Source organism: Scyliorhinus torazame, chromosome 15 (assembly GCF_047496885.1).
Source record: "Scyliorhinus torazame isolate Kashiwa2021f chromosome 15, sScyTor2.1, whole genome shotgun sequence".
Lineage (NCBI taxonomy): Eukaryota > Metazoa > Chordata > Chondrichthyes > Carcharhiniformes > Scyliorhinidae > Scyliorhinus > Scyliorhinus torazame.
Window position 1 is genome coordinate 176,322,907 of NC_092721.1, and position 17,401 is coordinate 176,340,307.

Sequence of the window (17,401 nt, forward strand, 5' to 3'; positions counted from 1 at the left end):
ACTTTTTATGAAGTGCCTCGTGCGTCTGAGTCTGAACCGCCAGGCCCAGGACCTCGTCATCAATACCTGACACCTTCTGCTCCACCACGCGGAGCTCAGTCTCCTGGGTCTTTGAAGTCTCCTTAAGCCCCCCAATTGCCTGTAGCATCGGGGTCAGTACCTCCTTCTTCAGCAGGTCCACGCACCGTCTCACGACCTCGTCCTGCTCAGGCCCCCATGTCGCCTGCGATTTCTCCGCCGCCATTTTGTTTTCCTCTCCCTCTGACCTTATAGTCGAAGATTCTTCAGGCTGCAGCCGCCGCCGCCGGTTTTTTCTTCCGTCGTTCGGGGGGGGGGGCTCCCTTCCCACACACCCCACACCGGGTTACTCGGCCGAAAAAATCCCCGTTGGGGCTCTTAAAAGAGCCCGAAGTTCCGTCGGAGCTGGAGCCGCCGAAACGTGCGGCTAGCTCATCCTCACCGCAACCGGAAGTCTCCATACTTATTTTTTCTTAGCCTACATGTCTTGCACCATGTCCCAGGAGGCTCCAGATTGGTCGATTTGTAAGAAAGAGACGAGTAAAAATGCTTAAAAACTAGGTTTTTTTTGTTGCGTTCAAAGGGAGCTGGGGTGGGGCCCCGCTGGGGGTGGCACAGTTCTTGCCGGTCAGGTCTTGCATTGGCAGTGCTGTGTGATAGCCATCTTTGAAGATGCTGTCTTGTCCTAGATTCCCTCCGGGTGCTCCAGTTTCCTCCCACAGTCCAAAGATGTGCAGGGTAGGTGGATTGGCCATGTTAAATGGCCCTTAGTGTCCAAAGTTGTGCAGAATAGGTGGGGTTACGGCAATAGAGCGGTGAAATGGGCTTAAGTAGGGTGCCCTTTCGGAGGGCCAGTGCAGATACATTGGGCCAAATGGCCTCCTTCTGCACTGTAGGGCTTCTATGGATTGATGGAGAATTTCGGCTCATACTGCAGGTCATCAGAGCTCACTTTGAGGGATAGTGCGGTACCTGTAGAAGAGTGGCGGAGGCGCATGAGAGGGTTCTTGCACTTGAAATATCCCTGTACCTGGTCAGGGCTGCCTTTGTGTTGTTGAAATCCTCCTGCATGGTGCGTCGGGTATCCTGATGGGTTCGGGAGATAAGGGATGGGCGGGACGTCCCCTTGAGCCCGATCCCTGGCAAGAGATGGGAGATGAATTCCTGATTGAGTTTGAAAATTGGCCGCCATGCTTTGGTAATCTTGATTTTGTGGTTGGGTTAGTCAGATTCAATGGAGTATACCCTGTCTGCGAGGCCAGGGGTCGGTAGGGCCCACCGATCACTGATCCAATATTGTCCTATTCTCGATGCTTATTGTGAGGGGTTGGAGGTGATCGAGTAGGTCGAGTCGTTCCCCCTTGCCGGAGTCTGGACCGTATCCAGGTAATTGTTTTGGGCATCCCATTGAAAGGAGTTGCAGGATTCCCACTGGTTCTCCAATTGATGTGTGGGACCCCCATCACCACAACAAAACTCTCATTTCTAAGGGAGTAACCTTGCTCTGTGTCTCCGGTGATGCTTTTTTGTGTATGTTTCAGCAAGATGGGGGGACTGTGCGAGTTTTAGTGAAGCCTCACCTCTACATGTGGTAGACAAGGACAGCTTTCCATGGTATCCTCAACACTGTCACTCAGTTTGCAGGGAGATATTTTGTGTATTCTTCATTATTCACTCTTCCATGGGATGTAGACATCACTGCAAAGCCAGCATTTGTTGCCCATTCCCCTAATTGTCCTCTTCAAGTGTGGAAAGACCTATCTATTGATTTATCTTTGTTGGTAGGCAGATAGCCTGGGGGCCGGCCAGTGGGTGATTTGATGGTGGCTAGACTCATATCTAGCAGGTTGACAGTAGGGATAGGTTCAATGTGCTCAATGGATTGCTTTCTTTTTCCCTGCTTTACTTTAATGCTCTTGTGTTACCAAATATAACAAAGAAATAATTTTAAGTGAATAATGATTCCATAGAATTCGATAGAATCCCTACAGTGCAGAAGGAGGCCATTTGGTCCACTGAGTCTGCATCGACCCTCTGAAAGAGCGCCCTACCTAGGCCCACTCATCCGCCCTATCCCTGTAACCCCACTTAACCTGTGCATCTGTGGGCACTAAGGGGCAACTTATCATGGCCAATCCACCAAATCTGCACATCTTTGGACTGTGGGAGGAAACCGGAGCACCCGGAGGAAACCCACGCAGACACGGGGGCGACGTGCAGACTCCGCACAGACAGTGACCCAGCCGGGAATCAAACCTGGGACCCTGGGGCTGTGAAGCAACTGTGGTCCCTGGCACTGTGAGGCAGCAGTGCTAGCCACTGTGCTACCGTGTCACCCAGATCTCTCAACTTGCCTAACATCAGTCTCCCCGCCACAGTATAATTAATAACCCATCCGACACATCTGCCAATGTCGAGAGCTGCTGCAATTTGCCCCCTGAGGTGACTTAGAGGTTAAATAAATTGCAAATAGGCTTTGCTATAAAATCTGGAAAATGGTCCATAGCTTCGGAGTGACAGCAAGTCCCTCATTCTTTAAATATAAAACACTCTTGGCAATATGAAGCAGCTTTTAAGCCCATTTTTCGAAAAGGTCATGAATAAAAGAAAAATCTGTTGAAACCAAATTAGAAAACTGACCATGTAGGGTTTGGTGGTTAAATTAATTTCAGAATTGTTTCCATATGCTCAGAGCAATTTAGAAAAGACCACCCTGTTCCACCTGAGGTGTACGGCAACTGATAACGTGCAGGTTTTCACAAGTGCCAGGAAAAGGCAAGAAAACAAGGAAGGAAAGAAAGACTCGGGTCTAAACAGAGTTTTATTGCATCTCTCAGAAACACCTCAAAGTGCGGCGACCACAAGAAGCTGTTTGTAAGCGCGGTGATTGTTGACCGCGGATGCTAAGGCCCTACAGACAAACAAACAGTTCGGTCATTTTTGGTGACGTTGGCTGAGGAAGGAATGTTGCCCGGGTACTGCTGCAATGGAACAAACTCCCTGCTGTTCTTCCCATTGTGTCGCAGGATCATTTACATCCAATCTTATTCAAGAGCCTCCTTTTCCAACAACGCGGCTCCTTCTCAGAACTGCAACGTTTGCCCATGTTATGTGCTCAGTCCTACTTGCAGGCAAGAATGTTACCACTGGAGCCCATATATCGGGGGACCCGTTCTTGAAAGTAGACAGCAATGGGTTAATAGACCTGTTACGCAGGGCCCCATCTTACTCTGCAAATTAGGTCCTGATGATAAACTACAAGGGACACTAATTTGTTGAATTTCTTCTTGACAACACACCATCAATGGGCTACATGGATATCATTCATCAGGAGCGGCATGGTGGCTCAGTGATTAGCACTACTGTCTCACAGCGCCAGGGACCTGAGTTCAATTCCGACCTCGGGTGGAGTTTGCACTTTCTCCCCGTGTCTGTGTGGGTTTCCTCTGGGTGCTCCGGTTTCCTCCGACAGTCCAAAGATGACCAGGTTAGGTGGATTGGCCATGATAAATTGTGTTTCAGTGTCCGGGGATGTGCAGGTTAGGTTAGGGGGTTATTGGATAGGGCAGGATGGACATGGTTAGAGTGCACATTCGAGGGGTAGGTGCAGACTCGATGGAGCGAATGGCCTCCTTCTGCTCTGTAGGATTTGATGATTCTATCCCTGTAATCTTTGTTAACAGGGCAATGACAATTCAAGGTTTTTGAGGTTGACATTCTCGGCAGAAAAGTGGCAAACCGGCGCTAAGCCCACGAACCACAGCAAACTAGCAGCTTTGACACAAAATAGAATATCATCCTAATAGATTTGATGTGCATGACTGTTCTATTACCAGCTGTGAAAACAATGGTTTGTTTTCTCTGTCGTCACTAGCAACAGCATTTATTATCGGCTGCCAAGAGGCTGTTTTGTCAAACTTCGCCTAATCTGCAAATTGTTTGTTGGTGATGTCAACCGCACAGCAGTTTTAATCCTGGTGCCTTCCTCCATTGCCCAATCCCTGCTGCTCTTCTGTTCACTTTTACTGAAAATTTCAGGTTTCATTTACTCTTCACAGCAGCATACATTCAGCACAAAATCTATCTATTTTGAATTCATTCTGCTTCGTAATTATTGCCGTATCTTCATAGAGATGAAAGATTCAGGCCCTGTGTGGAGTCCAGAGCTGAATTAACCTCCCAGGATCCAATATTTTTCCTGGTATGTCATATGAGCCTTTAAAACAGCTCTGTACCAAACTACTGGCACAAGCCTGACCATTCAGGTTGAATCAAACATGTTTGTGGCCATATTATATTCGCCTTTCACAATAGATGCTACGGATTCCTGTGAAATTCTCAGTACAAAATCATGTACTGCCCATGCATGAACAGGTATGTCTGTTCATGCATGGGCAGTGGTAGTCCAAACTCTCGAGAAAGCCCAGACATGCACACAGTGCCTGTGAATGTCTCCTGGTGGATGTGAAGATTCACGTTAACATTCAACCAGAAGAATGGGCAAATTGAACTGACAGTTTGTAACCTGCTCCTACACTAGTAATGCCGTGGTTAGTAAGAAGGGTTCACTTGTCCACAGCAAGTTGCTGTCAAGGCTCGGTAATAGCACACAGTTGCTGAGTCAGAAGACAGTGGACGAAAGTACCACTCCAAAAGACTTGAACACAGACACTTAAGAGCAGTACAAAGGGAGCTCTGCACTGTCAGAGGTTCTGTCTCCAGCATGAGATGTCAAACCATCTGCCCCTCAAGTAAACATAAAATATCTCTTAACACTATTAGGAAGAGCTGGGGAACTGTCCTTCTACCTTGGCCAATATTTAACCCTCAGTCAACTTTACTAAAACACATTGTGGTGAATGTATTGCTGTAACAATTCACCATGTACATATCTGTATTACGCTGTTGCCCATGTGGGCTCCACCTATGGACCATTGTAAGGTATTACCTATGATGTGGCATGTTGGGGCCTGTGTGGGCTCTGCCCCTGGCTCCTCCCCTTGAGGAGAGGTATAAGAGCAGCCGCCCTGTAGGTGGCTCCCACTCACAGATCAGTCGCAGGCAGGCACTGTTTTAGTTGATTAAAGCCACAGTTTACTTCTACTCCTGGTTTCGTGTCAATTGATGGTCGCATCACACATTATTCTGATTATTATCACATTGGTCTTTGTGGGACATTCCTATATGGACACAGCTGCTGCATTTTCCACATAACAACAGGAACTATCCTTTAAATGCTGTTCATTGGCAGGAAAGTGCTTTGCGAAAGTCTGAAGCTTTGAAAGGTGCTACATAAATGGCGATTATTTTTCATTCTGCAGGTTAGCTTCTCCACCGTTTTTTCCAAAAGCGCTAACGCTTAAAAAATGTGTAAAGGCTTAAAATAATTTTCAATTCTAAATTTCAATGTAGGTCACTTCAAACGTAGCCACTGAGAAAAGAGAACAACTGGTTTTGATAGATTCAATGGATCAGGAATGATGGACAGTGTTACGATCAGATGAGGAGGAGTAGAATGTGCTTGCATATTCAGTGTGAATTTAACTGTTTACATGCTGTGGCTGGAAAAGACACACATAGGCAGGTTTCCTTGAATTTTCTTTTAAAGGAAAAGAGGATATTTTCTATTACATTTAACCTAGTCTGAGAAAAGTAATAAAAACACTCCAACTTTCACACAGGTTCTCACATTTAAAAATAGATTACAAAGCGTGTGTGTGGGGGGGGACACATATATTCAGTGATTTAAAGCTCAATAAACATTAAAGTTCTCCAGTTCTTGTCTGTTGGTGACTTGGATGGGTCAAGGCTAACCTTGATGGTCCTTCTGGTGTTGGTTTCAAGGCGGTTTAAAGATGCAGACAGACAAATTATCTGTTCCTCTGGTGTCAGCAGCTGCTTGCTTGAGTTCTTCTAAAATCTCTGCTTGCTGCATATACATAGTCACACTGCAGAGAGGATTCAAGCTAGCGAGATAGATGGGGAGAGAAGGAGAGGCCCACATAGGGTTCTTGCCACTTTGACATCTTTTCTGCTCCTGCCTCTGGCCTGGAGATAAAAGGATGTTAACTGGCTTGTCACATGATCATCCCCCTCAATGATTGTCCCGTTGCTCTGGAATGAGGGCATCTTGGCACTGCCAATGTGCCCAGGAGGAAGCCAGCAGGAGCACTGCCTGGGTGCTAGGGTGGCAGTGCAAGGCTACTTGAGTGCCAGGGTGGCTCTGCTAAGGGCCAGGAGATGAGGGGCCCATGCCCATGAAATGAGGGTGGGGGAATGCAGGGCAGGTAAGTAGGGTCCTCTGGGAAGTTGGGTGGGTGATGGGTGGGAGTCCTAGACAGGAAGAGGTGCTGTAAGGGGACTTGGAGGGGCCTGAAGTGGGAGGGCCACCAGGGACCCCATAGCGGGGTGTCCTCACTTGAGGGGTGTGGGGTAGTGTCCATATGTGTAGGGGGGTGCATTGCCCATGGGTTGGGGGTGAATACAAGCTCACTTAGAGATCGGGGCACACTTTCAAAATGGCTGCCCGATCTCTGAGTTCAGCTCCCCAGTGATAAAAAAATTCGAAATGTGGGCTAAACTGGTGAGAAACTCCCCAGGGCCCACAAAAGTGTCATTGAATAGCGGAGGAGGAACTCCCTGGAAAACCCGGCACAAATGAACTTGGAAATTTTGAGGGAGAATCGTGTCCATTGTTTCAACGTAATTGGATTATGGCTGGATGAAGCCCTTTCACAACAAGAGTTCATTGCCTGAGATGATTACACCTATTGCCTAGTCCCCACCCAGGTGGCTGTCTGGATATTTTGTGAATGGGTTAGGTGATGACCCCATTCACACACCGTCAATGTCACCACCTCCGCTGGAGGTTGCTGAGTTTGGTTCCACTTAATGGCTTTGGAATTTCTCACGCACAGTGATGAAAATGTTCAGCCATCTTGAATTTATTGTTTAAAGTCACAGGAATGTTGCCCTAGTCTCTCTTTAAAATGTGATTAGTGGTTTTCAGCTCGTAAATACACAAAGCAATTTTTCATACAGCATGGCTTCACAACAATTATCAAAATAGATGAAAGCCTGGATTTTCTATCTTAACAGCTGAATATATGTTGAGATCATATGATACCCCGGTCAGACTGCACATTGACAGTTTAGATCACTAAGATCCAAGGGAAAGGTTCCAGCCCTGGAGGTAATGTACAGAAGAGGCACAAGATTGAGCCCAGCATCAGAGGGTTCAGTCATGAGACAAAACTGGTGAAACTTTGATTCTACAGTCTGGTGCCACCTCAACATTATTTTGAAGTAGTTTATGACATTCAAGCAATGGTGCCCAGAGTCAAAATGGTAAAAGGCAGCTTACGGGCTGATATAAGGAAACGTTTTCTCACAAACACTATTCAAAACTTGGAATGGACTTCCAGATATGGATGTTAAGATACATCGAGCGCTGTGCTTCAGTGAGTGCAGAGAGAGATCAGGGCAAGGAATCCTAATGGTTTTTCTCATCCATCTTACAATCTTGTGAAAAGCGAGGGAATAGCGCGCTAAGCAGCTGATTTTGGTCAGCAGCCAAATAAAATAGGCTGTCAGCCCTCAATAACCCATATGTTTTCCCAATTTTCCACTATCTCTGGAGGTAATGGGAACTGCAGATGTAAAGGAATCAGTGCAGTCGAAGTCAGGTGTAGCTTGCAAGCTGGTTTCAAGAAAGCTTCTAATTGCAGCATAACTACCTTGAGTGTTGCCACAGGACCACCAGTGGCTGGAGAGATTTAATTGAGCTTCCTGCCTTGCTACTGGCCAGTGAGGTGCTTAGTTCCTGCTGCCTTCTATCTGCAACTATTCATAGAATCATAGAATTTACAGTGCAGAAGGAGGCCATTCGGCCCATCGAGTCTGCACCAGCTCATGGAAAGAGCACCCTACTTAAGCCCATGACTCCACCCTATCCCTATCAGTAACCCCACCTGACCTTTTTGGACACTAAGGGCAATTTATCATGGCCAATCCACCTAACCTGCACATCTTTGGACTGTAGGAGGAAACCGGAGCACCCGGAGGAAACCCTTGCAGACACCAGGGATACTCCACACAGACAGTGACCCAAGCCGGGAATCAAACCTGGGACCCAGGAGCTGTGAGGCAACTGTGCTAACCACTGTGTTACCGTGCTGCCCACTAATGTCAGAATAGTAGTTGTTTGCTACTGCAGGACAATTACACAGGTGCAGTCATTTTAAGAGAGGCAGTCTTGTGGTGCAGTAGCCATAATGCCTGCTGGTGAGCCAGAAATCCTGGGTTTCAGTCCTACTCCATCCTTTGATGGCCATGGAAGGTGCATTTATAATGTGGACAAACAGATATCAACAGAGTATCAACTTGTAAACCCTTCCAACATTCCCATAGCAGATAGTAAGTGCAGGAGAGATACCGAGTCAGCCATGTAAGGGAATGAAAATTGGAGCCTCTACCATTGCTTCAGGCATGTAAAAGTGCACATTGCACAGGGCAGAGGAGGAGCCCCTCCTCTTGGCCAGGACTAGAATAACTATCTTATGGTGCATTGTGCTGGATCGGGCTGGAACGGTACAGGCTTGACTAGGTTTTTTTTCCATAGAATTTACAGAAGGAGGCCATTCGGCTCATCGAGTCTGCACCAGGTCTTTGAAAGAACACCCTACCCAAGCCCACACCTCCACCCTATCCCCATAACCCAGTAACCCCACCCAACACTAAGGGCAATTTTGGACACTAAGGGCAATTTAGCATAGCCAATCCACCTAACCTGCACATCTTTGGACTGTGGGAGGAAACCGGAGCACCAGGAGGAAACCCACGCGCACACGGGGAGAACGTGCAGACTCCGCACAGACAGTGACCCAAGCCGGGAATCGAACCTGGGACCCTGGAGCTGTGAACCACCGTGCTACCGTGCTGACCTGGTTGGAAAGGTACAGGCTCAATAGGATGTTTGGGGTGTGCTGGAGGCCCTGGGAGTATAGTATCTTGTGTGTCAGTTGGTGCTGGGCTAGGCCAGGCCCAGTGCTGTGGCTGTTTTCCTGTTATCCCGAGGGAGTTGGGGATATCCCCCTTTTGTTGATTGAGTGTCCTTTTGTCTTCTTCACAGGTGAGTGCTGTCATCTGGTGGGATGAGTGAGTAGGTCTGTTTGTTTCACTCTTCTTCCCTTTCTTTTCTGCGTTGGGAGGACCTGCAGGCCTGACCATAATCTGTATGTACTGTTACTGATGCCGGTTCTCTCTCCCTCTCCACTCGTTAGAATTGTGGTTCTGCCTCAGGCCTTGGTTTGGGGTTTTGCTTCGTTATGTAGTATCCCCATAACTCCCCATAGATCTGGGGTTTCCATTCATTTTCTTTTGTTTTTGCAAGGGTGGGTATGACAATCTGTTCCTGGCTCCTACATGGGGACAGGTGGTCTGAAATCCAGAAAAGGACGGCTGTGCTGGGCCATTGATGACATTGGTGCTGCTGGAGTTGAAAGGGGCGTATGTCAGTGCGCACCCAGTCACGCTGATCTCCCGTGTTACTTGTGAGGCTGTGTGGCGTGAGGGGATGTGTGCCATTTTGTAATGCTGCCGAGTTCGCATGATCTTATCCTGTTTCTCCCTCGATCTCTGATGGAGCGACGCAGGCATCTAGTTTTGTTTAATGGTGGTATTAAGCCAATTGTGATGTTGTTCTCTTGTTCCACACTGTGCTCATGTGGGTTAAGCCATTTTTTTCTTTCCCCCCCCCCCCCCTTTCCTTACTCTGGCTACTAATTTTGTAACTTTGTTGCGTTATTTTGTTTAAAACAATGTAGAATCTCAATAAACATAGCCACAAAAAAAGAAGAGAGCTGAAGAGGAAGCCATTTTAAGTTGATTTGGTAACGATCGGACACACCCTGAATGTTTCTACACCAGCAGGACAGGGAACTAGCACTGGAGAACTCTCAGTGAAACAAGGTTTGACACTAATCCGTGGTGTCAGATGTGGTGATATACATCACTGTAAATATACAAGGGGTTAATGTAAATACACTACAACTAAGTAAACACTAGAGGGAGCACTGGAGATGTCATGACATGCAGACATACAGCTAATGAACACATAGAATAGGACACGACCAATGGGCAGTCAAGACACCCAGAGGTGACACTACCACAAGGGGGTAACCCATATAAAAGGACAGGGCATACATGCTCTGTCTCTTTCCTCAGGCGACACTTAGAAAAAAGGACAGGGGCAGATCAGAAGCATCGCACCCACCACATGGTTTAGAGCAGACTGGTTAGTTAGACTGAGTTACTATAGCAAGATTAGCAGGAGAGTCAAACTCATAGAGAACTGCGCTAATGGTTCAATAAATCACATTGAACTTACTTCAAAGTCTGGAGTATCTTTTGGTCAAAGCTGCATCGAGTTGCAGCCTGTGTTATCCCAGAGACTAACTCCTGACTTTTCCTCTCCATTAGCACCTTTCTCTTTCAAAGGTACATGCTCCTCAAATAAAACAAGTTCAATTTTGTTCATCACTATGATGAGTAAAATGTAGCTACAATTTAATGTGCCTCTAGCAGGTCGATTTATTTGGTTCCCATTGGAGCTTAATTCACTGCAGAGACCGATCAATTGAGCCAACTAATGTGTATAGTCGAATTTGATTCCAGCTTGGCATGTTGTCAGATCTTTTGACTGATAATCTGTTTCCTGTGTCTGCATAACGTGTTATTTGCCTTTTCCAACTGCGTCTAGGATTTCATCCAAACTTGGTAACAAAAAGAGGATTGACGTCAGCACCAAGAATGGGGGCCCCGATGAGCTCTCTTACACAGGACATCATGACAGGACGTTATAATAGGGGGGGAGAGGTCAACGCTGAACATATATTGAGTGAACAGGCCATGAATGAAGGGAAACTAGCAACTCTATTCTTGATGCACTCAGCATTCCCAGCTTAGGTGCCCGGTGGCAATTCTCACACTTAACATGAGTAAGCTGGAACGTTAGCTTGTGTGTCCAGCCTTGAAAAGCTGACTATAAATGTGAGACAAACCAGCCATTCCTTTCCAACTCAGACATAATTAAATCCAGTTCAAATAATCCTAGATTGTATGCTCGGACCAGAATCACCATGCCTTAGCAAAGGTATGCAACAAATGCATTTGTATTTTTTTAAAAAAGGAGTTGTATGGTTTGATTATCAGAGTAAAGTAAATACAGCAGTACAGCTGCACTTAACCTTTCTCCACCAGCCTGCCCCAAATTAGGATTTCACACATGATGATAGGCACATGAATATGTCACAATTTGACTGAAGTGGAAAGACTAAATCAGCTTTTTTTAAAACACTGTCAAAGATGCACCTTTAAATTTGTCAGACTATGTAATTATAGCAACCAATGCAACATGTATATCACAGTTAAGATATCTGTTGCATTATATCCCCTATCTTCTCTTTGGGTGGAATCCTCCCATCCTGGATCTAGCTCCAATGGCAAGGCAGGAATGTGGAGTGTTTCCCGCTTCTGGGCCGTGGGGAAAACATGCCAAATCTTCCGGCCCCAACCTCACTTATTATACAACCGGGTGTTTTGCGCCGTATTCTGTGTTGGGGCAAGCCTGTTGGCACATAGCCCGGCATCCTATCAGGACACCATATGGAAAAAGGTGCCCAACATCACTGACCCACTATTGAAGATAGAAGGTGGACTTCCTGAAAATGAAGATGGATCTCCGGGAACTTCCTGAGGCTGGAAGATGGAACCCTCTCCAGGACACCGAATCTGGAAGTTCCACATACAGATGCCACCCCCCCCCCTAACCACTGCTGTGGTGTTCCAGGGTCCAGGGTTGCTGGCGGCCTCCACCCTGAACTCCGGAGGCAGCCGCAGGCATTGTTCCAGTGAGACATCTGCACGCCACGTTGTTCCAGACGTGTTTCGCACCAACGTGTTTTCCCGCTGGCACCGTGGGAAATCGGGCCTGAGTGGCCATCCCGCTAGTGGGATGCAACCGGGTTTCATGCTGGAGTCCAGCCGGTTTCCTGACCTGTCATGCCGGGCACCAGCGGAAGATCCTGCGGGAAATCCACACCGGCATGAAAAATTATTTTTGGGCCTCCCACCTAATTCTTTCCCCCCATCCCGCCCGCCATTGAACCCCCTTGATAAGGGGCCGCCGTTTATTTTTGCAGATGGTTTAATTACAGTTAGAGTTAGTAAACCTCAGTCCAGATAATGATAATAGATTGTGATTCTCAAGAATTACAGGCTATGACTCGGTGTTCTGAGCTGGCTGCCATACTTGCTAAATATAAGTCAGTGTCTTTCTTATGTGCTTGTACTGAGTTCCCTAAGAACTGAGAGCTGCTCTTGTACCTGACGATCTCTGGATGCTAGATATTCTAGAGAATAAAGAGACACTGGGAGTGGCGTGTTTATCGGCAGGAAGTCTGCTCGCCATTGGCCGCCGGTGGGACCAGAAGATCCCGCCCTGGGAATGAATCTGGTCAAAATGTTACCGCACATCCACTAAAATCCATCAGAGCAAGCGTAACGATCAGCTTCTGTGCTCATCCAGTACTGCTTCAGTTAAATATGACAAAAATTAACATCTGTCTTTGAAAATGAATGGGAATCATTGCATCATAGAATCTGTACAGAGCAGTACATTCAGCCCATCGTGTCATCACCGACCCTCTCTGAAAGAGCACCCTACCCCAGGCCCACTCACCCGCCCCATCTCGTAATCTCAACCAACCGTTGGACACTGAGGGGCAAATTGTAGCCTGGCCAATCCACCTAACCTGCACATCTTTGGACTGTGGTTGGAAACCGGAGCACCCGGGGGAAACCCACACTGACAGGGAGAACATACAAACTCCACACAGACAAGTCACCCGAGGTCGGAATCGAACCTGCGTCCCTGGCGCTGTGAGGCAACAGTGCTGGCCACTGTATCACCGTGTCCCACGTTTCTTCTCAGTTCGGATCTATGCACTGTCTCCTCATATTGAAAGTACCTAAACCTCTCAGCTAACGTGCTAACAATGCCAACTGGGTGTTGGAGTGGCTCAGTGAAATACAGGTTTTTTTGTCTCTGACATTTCAGTTAGAATCCAGTCAGTACTGACGGGATATAAGCTTCCTGTGTCTGCAAAGGTCCAAAGTGAAACAGGGTTTTTGCAGGCTGAATCAATAAGGATGAGCAAAACGTCACCTGGCAGCAAACTAGTAGTGTCACTTAGGGAAGCAAGACAACAGCAGGTTTTAGGATTATTGGGTGCTCCTCTGGGATATAATGGGTGGGCATATGAACAGCCACTTAATATGGAACATGTATAGCTATGTGTACTCTGGCCCAGCCATCAAGATGCTTTTGGGCGGGGCAGCACGGTGGCGCAGTGGTTAGCATTGCTGCCTCACGGCGCTGAGATCCCAGGTTCGATCCTGGCTCTGGGTCACTGTCTGCGTGGGTTTCGCCCCCACAACCCAAAGATGTGCAGGGTAGGTGGATTGGCCACGCTAAATTGCCCCCTTAATTGGAAAAAATGAATTGGGTACTCTAAATTTATAAAAAAAAGAAGAAAAAAAAAGATGCTTTTGGGCTGGCGGTGATTCTTCTAGTGCACAACAAACATGAAATGGACTTACACCATGAGGCTACAGGGAAATCACAACCAAAGGTCTAATTATACTTGGGGATAATTCATTAACCCTGTGTTATCTTCTGACACTTAAGGTACCTTCAGCATTTGCTGAGATTATGATCCCGGACCAGACCCCAGCAATGGCTGGGATACTGTACAGAAACCCCAATATTCTATTTGAATTTTGTAAGACTGTGAGGAAAGAATACTTCACCCCAGGAGTGACTGCAAGAAGAAATAGGGATATGGTATATTAAAACAAACCTTATTCCTAACACAGCATTAAAATCTTTAACATCACACCAGAAAATAGTTTACAAGTACCCCTTAAATGATGCTACTCAATACAGTGAGTATAGGGCAGCACGGTGGCACAGTAGTTAGCACTGTCTGCCTCACGGCACCGAGGTGCCGGGTTCGATCCTGGCTCTGGGTCACTGTCCGTGTGGAGTTTGCACATTCTCCCCATGTCTGCATGGGTCTCACCCCCACAATCCAAAGATGTGCAGGGTAGGTGGATTGGCCACACTAAATTGCCCCTTAATTGCAAAAAGTAATTGGGCACTCTAAAGTTAAAAAATAATATAATGAGTATAATACCCTTAATTGCTATTTTTATTCCCACTTAAACAACAAAAAAAACACCATCTCAGCTCTCAATCCATCTTGTATGCCAATGACACAGAGGAATACTTGCTTTAGTGAGTTATTCTTTGAGAAAGAGAGATCTCTTGACACTGCTTTACAGAAAAGTCCCATGCAGAAACTCTGGCTGTATGTCTTCAAAAGCTGCTTTAGTTGGATTGTTTCAACCCCTCCTTGTCCTCAGACAAGTCTGCGATTCTTTGAAGACTGTTAATCTTTCTTCAACTAACCTGCAGCGAGCAGAACCTGACTTCCGGTCTCAGCTTCATCCAGAACAGAACTGAACTGAAAATGCTTTCTCAAGAATGCCTTCGTTCCACCCAGCAATTACATCATATCTCACCAAGCTGAATACCAATTAACTCTCTAGGTATTCCCTTAATATAAACAAAATTGCATTAGCCCAAGCTTTTTACAATGATTAATTGCACCCCTGGCTCCCAAAATCTTTGTTGTCTTTCAACCTAAGGGTCTTTTAAAACTTGACTTCAGCGGTCAAACACATTCTAACCCAGGCTTTTCACCCTTACTTAACCAAATACTTACAATACAATATATTTGAAATTCCTACATGAATCACACTAAGCTTACCCTTTTTGCAACATTTTATTGGAAGAGAATAATGATGGATTATTCATACCAGTGACATTTTAAACATTCACAAGAATGCAAAAGAAAGCTTACCGAAGGACCAGCAATTTCCTTTATCCTCTTTGCTTCGGAATCGCTGATAAATTTGTGGTACAGTACAACATATGGCTTCTGGCTTATAATCTCCCTTTTCACTGGCTGTAATATCAGGTGTGGACTGAGGTTTGTCTCATAGGAACAATAAAGTTGTGAATCTTGATAATGCTTTGGCTAAAATAGAGAGACACAGTATCAATGAATACCGAGAAATAATGAAGAATACAGAACAATATGAAGAATACAGAGGTATACTGAGGAACAATGACTATTACAGAGGAGTAATGAGGAATCAAGAGGAATAATAAGGAATACTGTACAGATGAATAGTGATGAATACTGAAGAATAATGAGGAATATAGACTAATAAATGAATTTAATGGAAGAATGAAGGCTCAAACTTTAAAAATTACTTCCATCATGTCCATGCAAATAAGCTACATCCAATTACTTCACAACACGATTATACACTGTCATTTTGTTCAGATGCTGTTGAATATAAATCTGTGCGCAAATTACAATATGAGCTACCAAAGCTTGTTGGCAAACTAACACAGACATAGTATCCATCATCAGGGATACTTTTATTGAGGCCATTTCGAGTTGCTTTCAAATTCCTTCTTGTATTTAGTTCCAGAACGCTACACAGAGAACAGGAAGCAGTTCACATACAATAACACAATGGATGAGTGGAGAGAGATTTGACTCAACCAAGTTCCATTCCCATTTTGACTTTAAGGGGTTTATAACGGGAATCAAGGTCCAGTGAAAATGTTTTCTTAAACATTACAATTTGTTTGAAATTCACATGCAACACTTGTGGAAAAAAAAGTACTCTTTTTAAAAATATTGGTCAATTTGAAGACTTAATCCTTTATGTAATGCAAATGTCACAATTTCAGAATAAGGGGTTAACATTCAGGGCTGAGATAAAAGGAGAAATATCTTCACTCAAGAAGTTATCGATTGTTGGAATTCTTTACCCCAGAGCACTATAGATGCTCGGTCGTTGAACATATTCAAGTTTGTAATTGAAATTGGGGGCGGAATTCTCCGTAGCCCGACGCCAAATCGGGATTGGTGATCAAGCGGAGAATGGCTTCCGACGTCAGAATCGTGGCAGGCGGCGGTTTGTCGCCGGTTTGCGATGCTCTGCCACCTCCAAGTCGGTGTCATCGGGACGCGCGTAGTTGCAGTGCCATTGTTGGCGAGTCATCGGCCGGCCCGCCTGACATGCTCCGCCCCCGAAGGGCCGAGTTCCCAATGGCATGGGCCACATGTGGTCCCAGAGGTCGGGAACCCGGCATGCCAGCTGCGGACAGTGTTCAGCGGCACCACACACGTACGGGATCCATGCCGCTGGCCAGGGTGCTTCTGCTAGGACTGGGGGGAGTGGTAGAGGGTGGATAGGGGGTGGAGTGGGCGGTTAGGGCTCCAGCATGGCCGGCGGCATGTTTTCCGGTGCAGGCCATCAGCCCTGTGTGGACCGGGACCTGGCAATTCTCCGGCCGTATTCCGCACGATCTGAGGGTGGTTCATGTGGCGCCTGGGCTACCCGTCACCGGTACCAGAATTAGTGAGGGGTTCGAGCCGATTTTCCCGGATTCTCCGTTGGCAACAGCAATTAGCCGCTGGAATGGAGAATTCTGCCCTGAGTTTTGTATACTAATGGAAATTAAGAAATATAGAGGAATAGTGCAGGAAAGTGGAACTGAAATGGAAGAACGTAATGAATGAAGGTGCAGGTTATAATGGCTGACCATAAGACACAGGAGCAGAAGTAGGCCACTCGGCCCAGCGAGACTGCTCCACCATTCGATGAGATCATGACTGATCTGATGTGATAATCATCACCTCCTCTTTCCCACCTTATCCCCTAGATTCCCTTTCTGATTAAAAATCTGTCTATCTCAGCCTCGAACATACGTAACGACACAGCCTCTCCAGCTCTCTGCGGTAAAGAATTCCACAGATTCACTACCCTCTAAGAAATGAAATTCCTCCTCATCTCTGTCTTGAATGGGTGACACATTACTCGGAGATGATGCCCTCTGATCCTAGACTCTCCCACAAGAGGAAACATCCTCTCAGCATCTACCATGTCAAGCCCCCTGAGAATCCTATATGTCTCAATAAGGTCACCTCTCATTCTTCTAAACTCCAATGAATACAGGCCCAACCTACTCAACCCCTCCTCATAAGAAAATCCCTCCAAACCGGGATCAACCCAGTGAAATTAAAAAAAAAATAGAATTTACAGTGCAGGAGGCCATTCGGCCCATCAAATCTGCACCGGTACTTACAAAGAGCACCCTACTCACGCCCACGTCTCTACCCTAACCCCGCAACCCCCACTTAACCTTTTTGGACACTAAGGGCAATTTAACATGGCCAAT

At 46.3% G+C, this 17,401-nt stretch overlaps 1 protein-coding gene across 2 annotated transcripts in view; it reads right to left on the reverse strand.

The window, feature by feature from the left end:
* The window catches only part of p4ha3 (prolyl 4-hydroxylase, alpha polypeptide III), a 116,687-nt gene that overhangs the window by 58,215 nt on the left and 41,071 nt on the right, over positions 1-17,401 (reverse strand). For both annotated transcript variants that reach the window (XM_072477149.1, XM_072477148.1), the window contains exon 7: positions 15,003-15,179. In XM_072477149.1, coding sequence (XP_072333250.1) covers positions 15,003-15,179 — 177 coding nt within the window. The remainder of the gene's footprint in view (positions 1-15,002; positions 15,180-17,401) is intronic.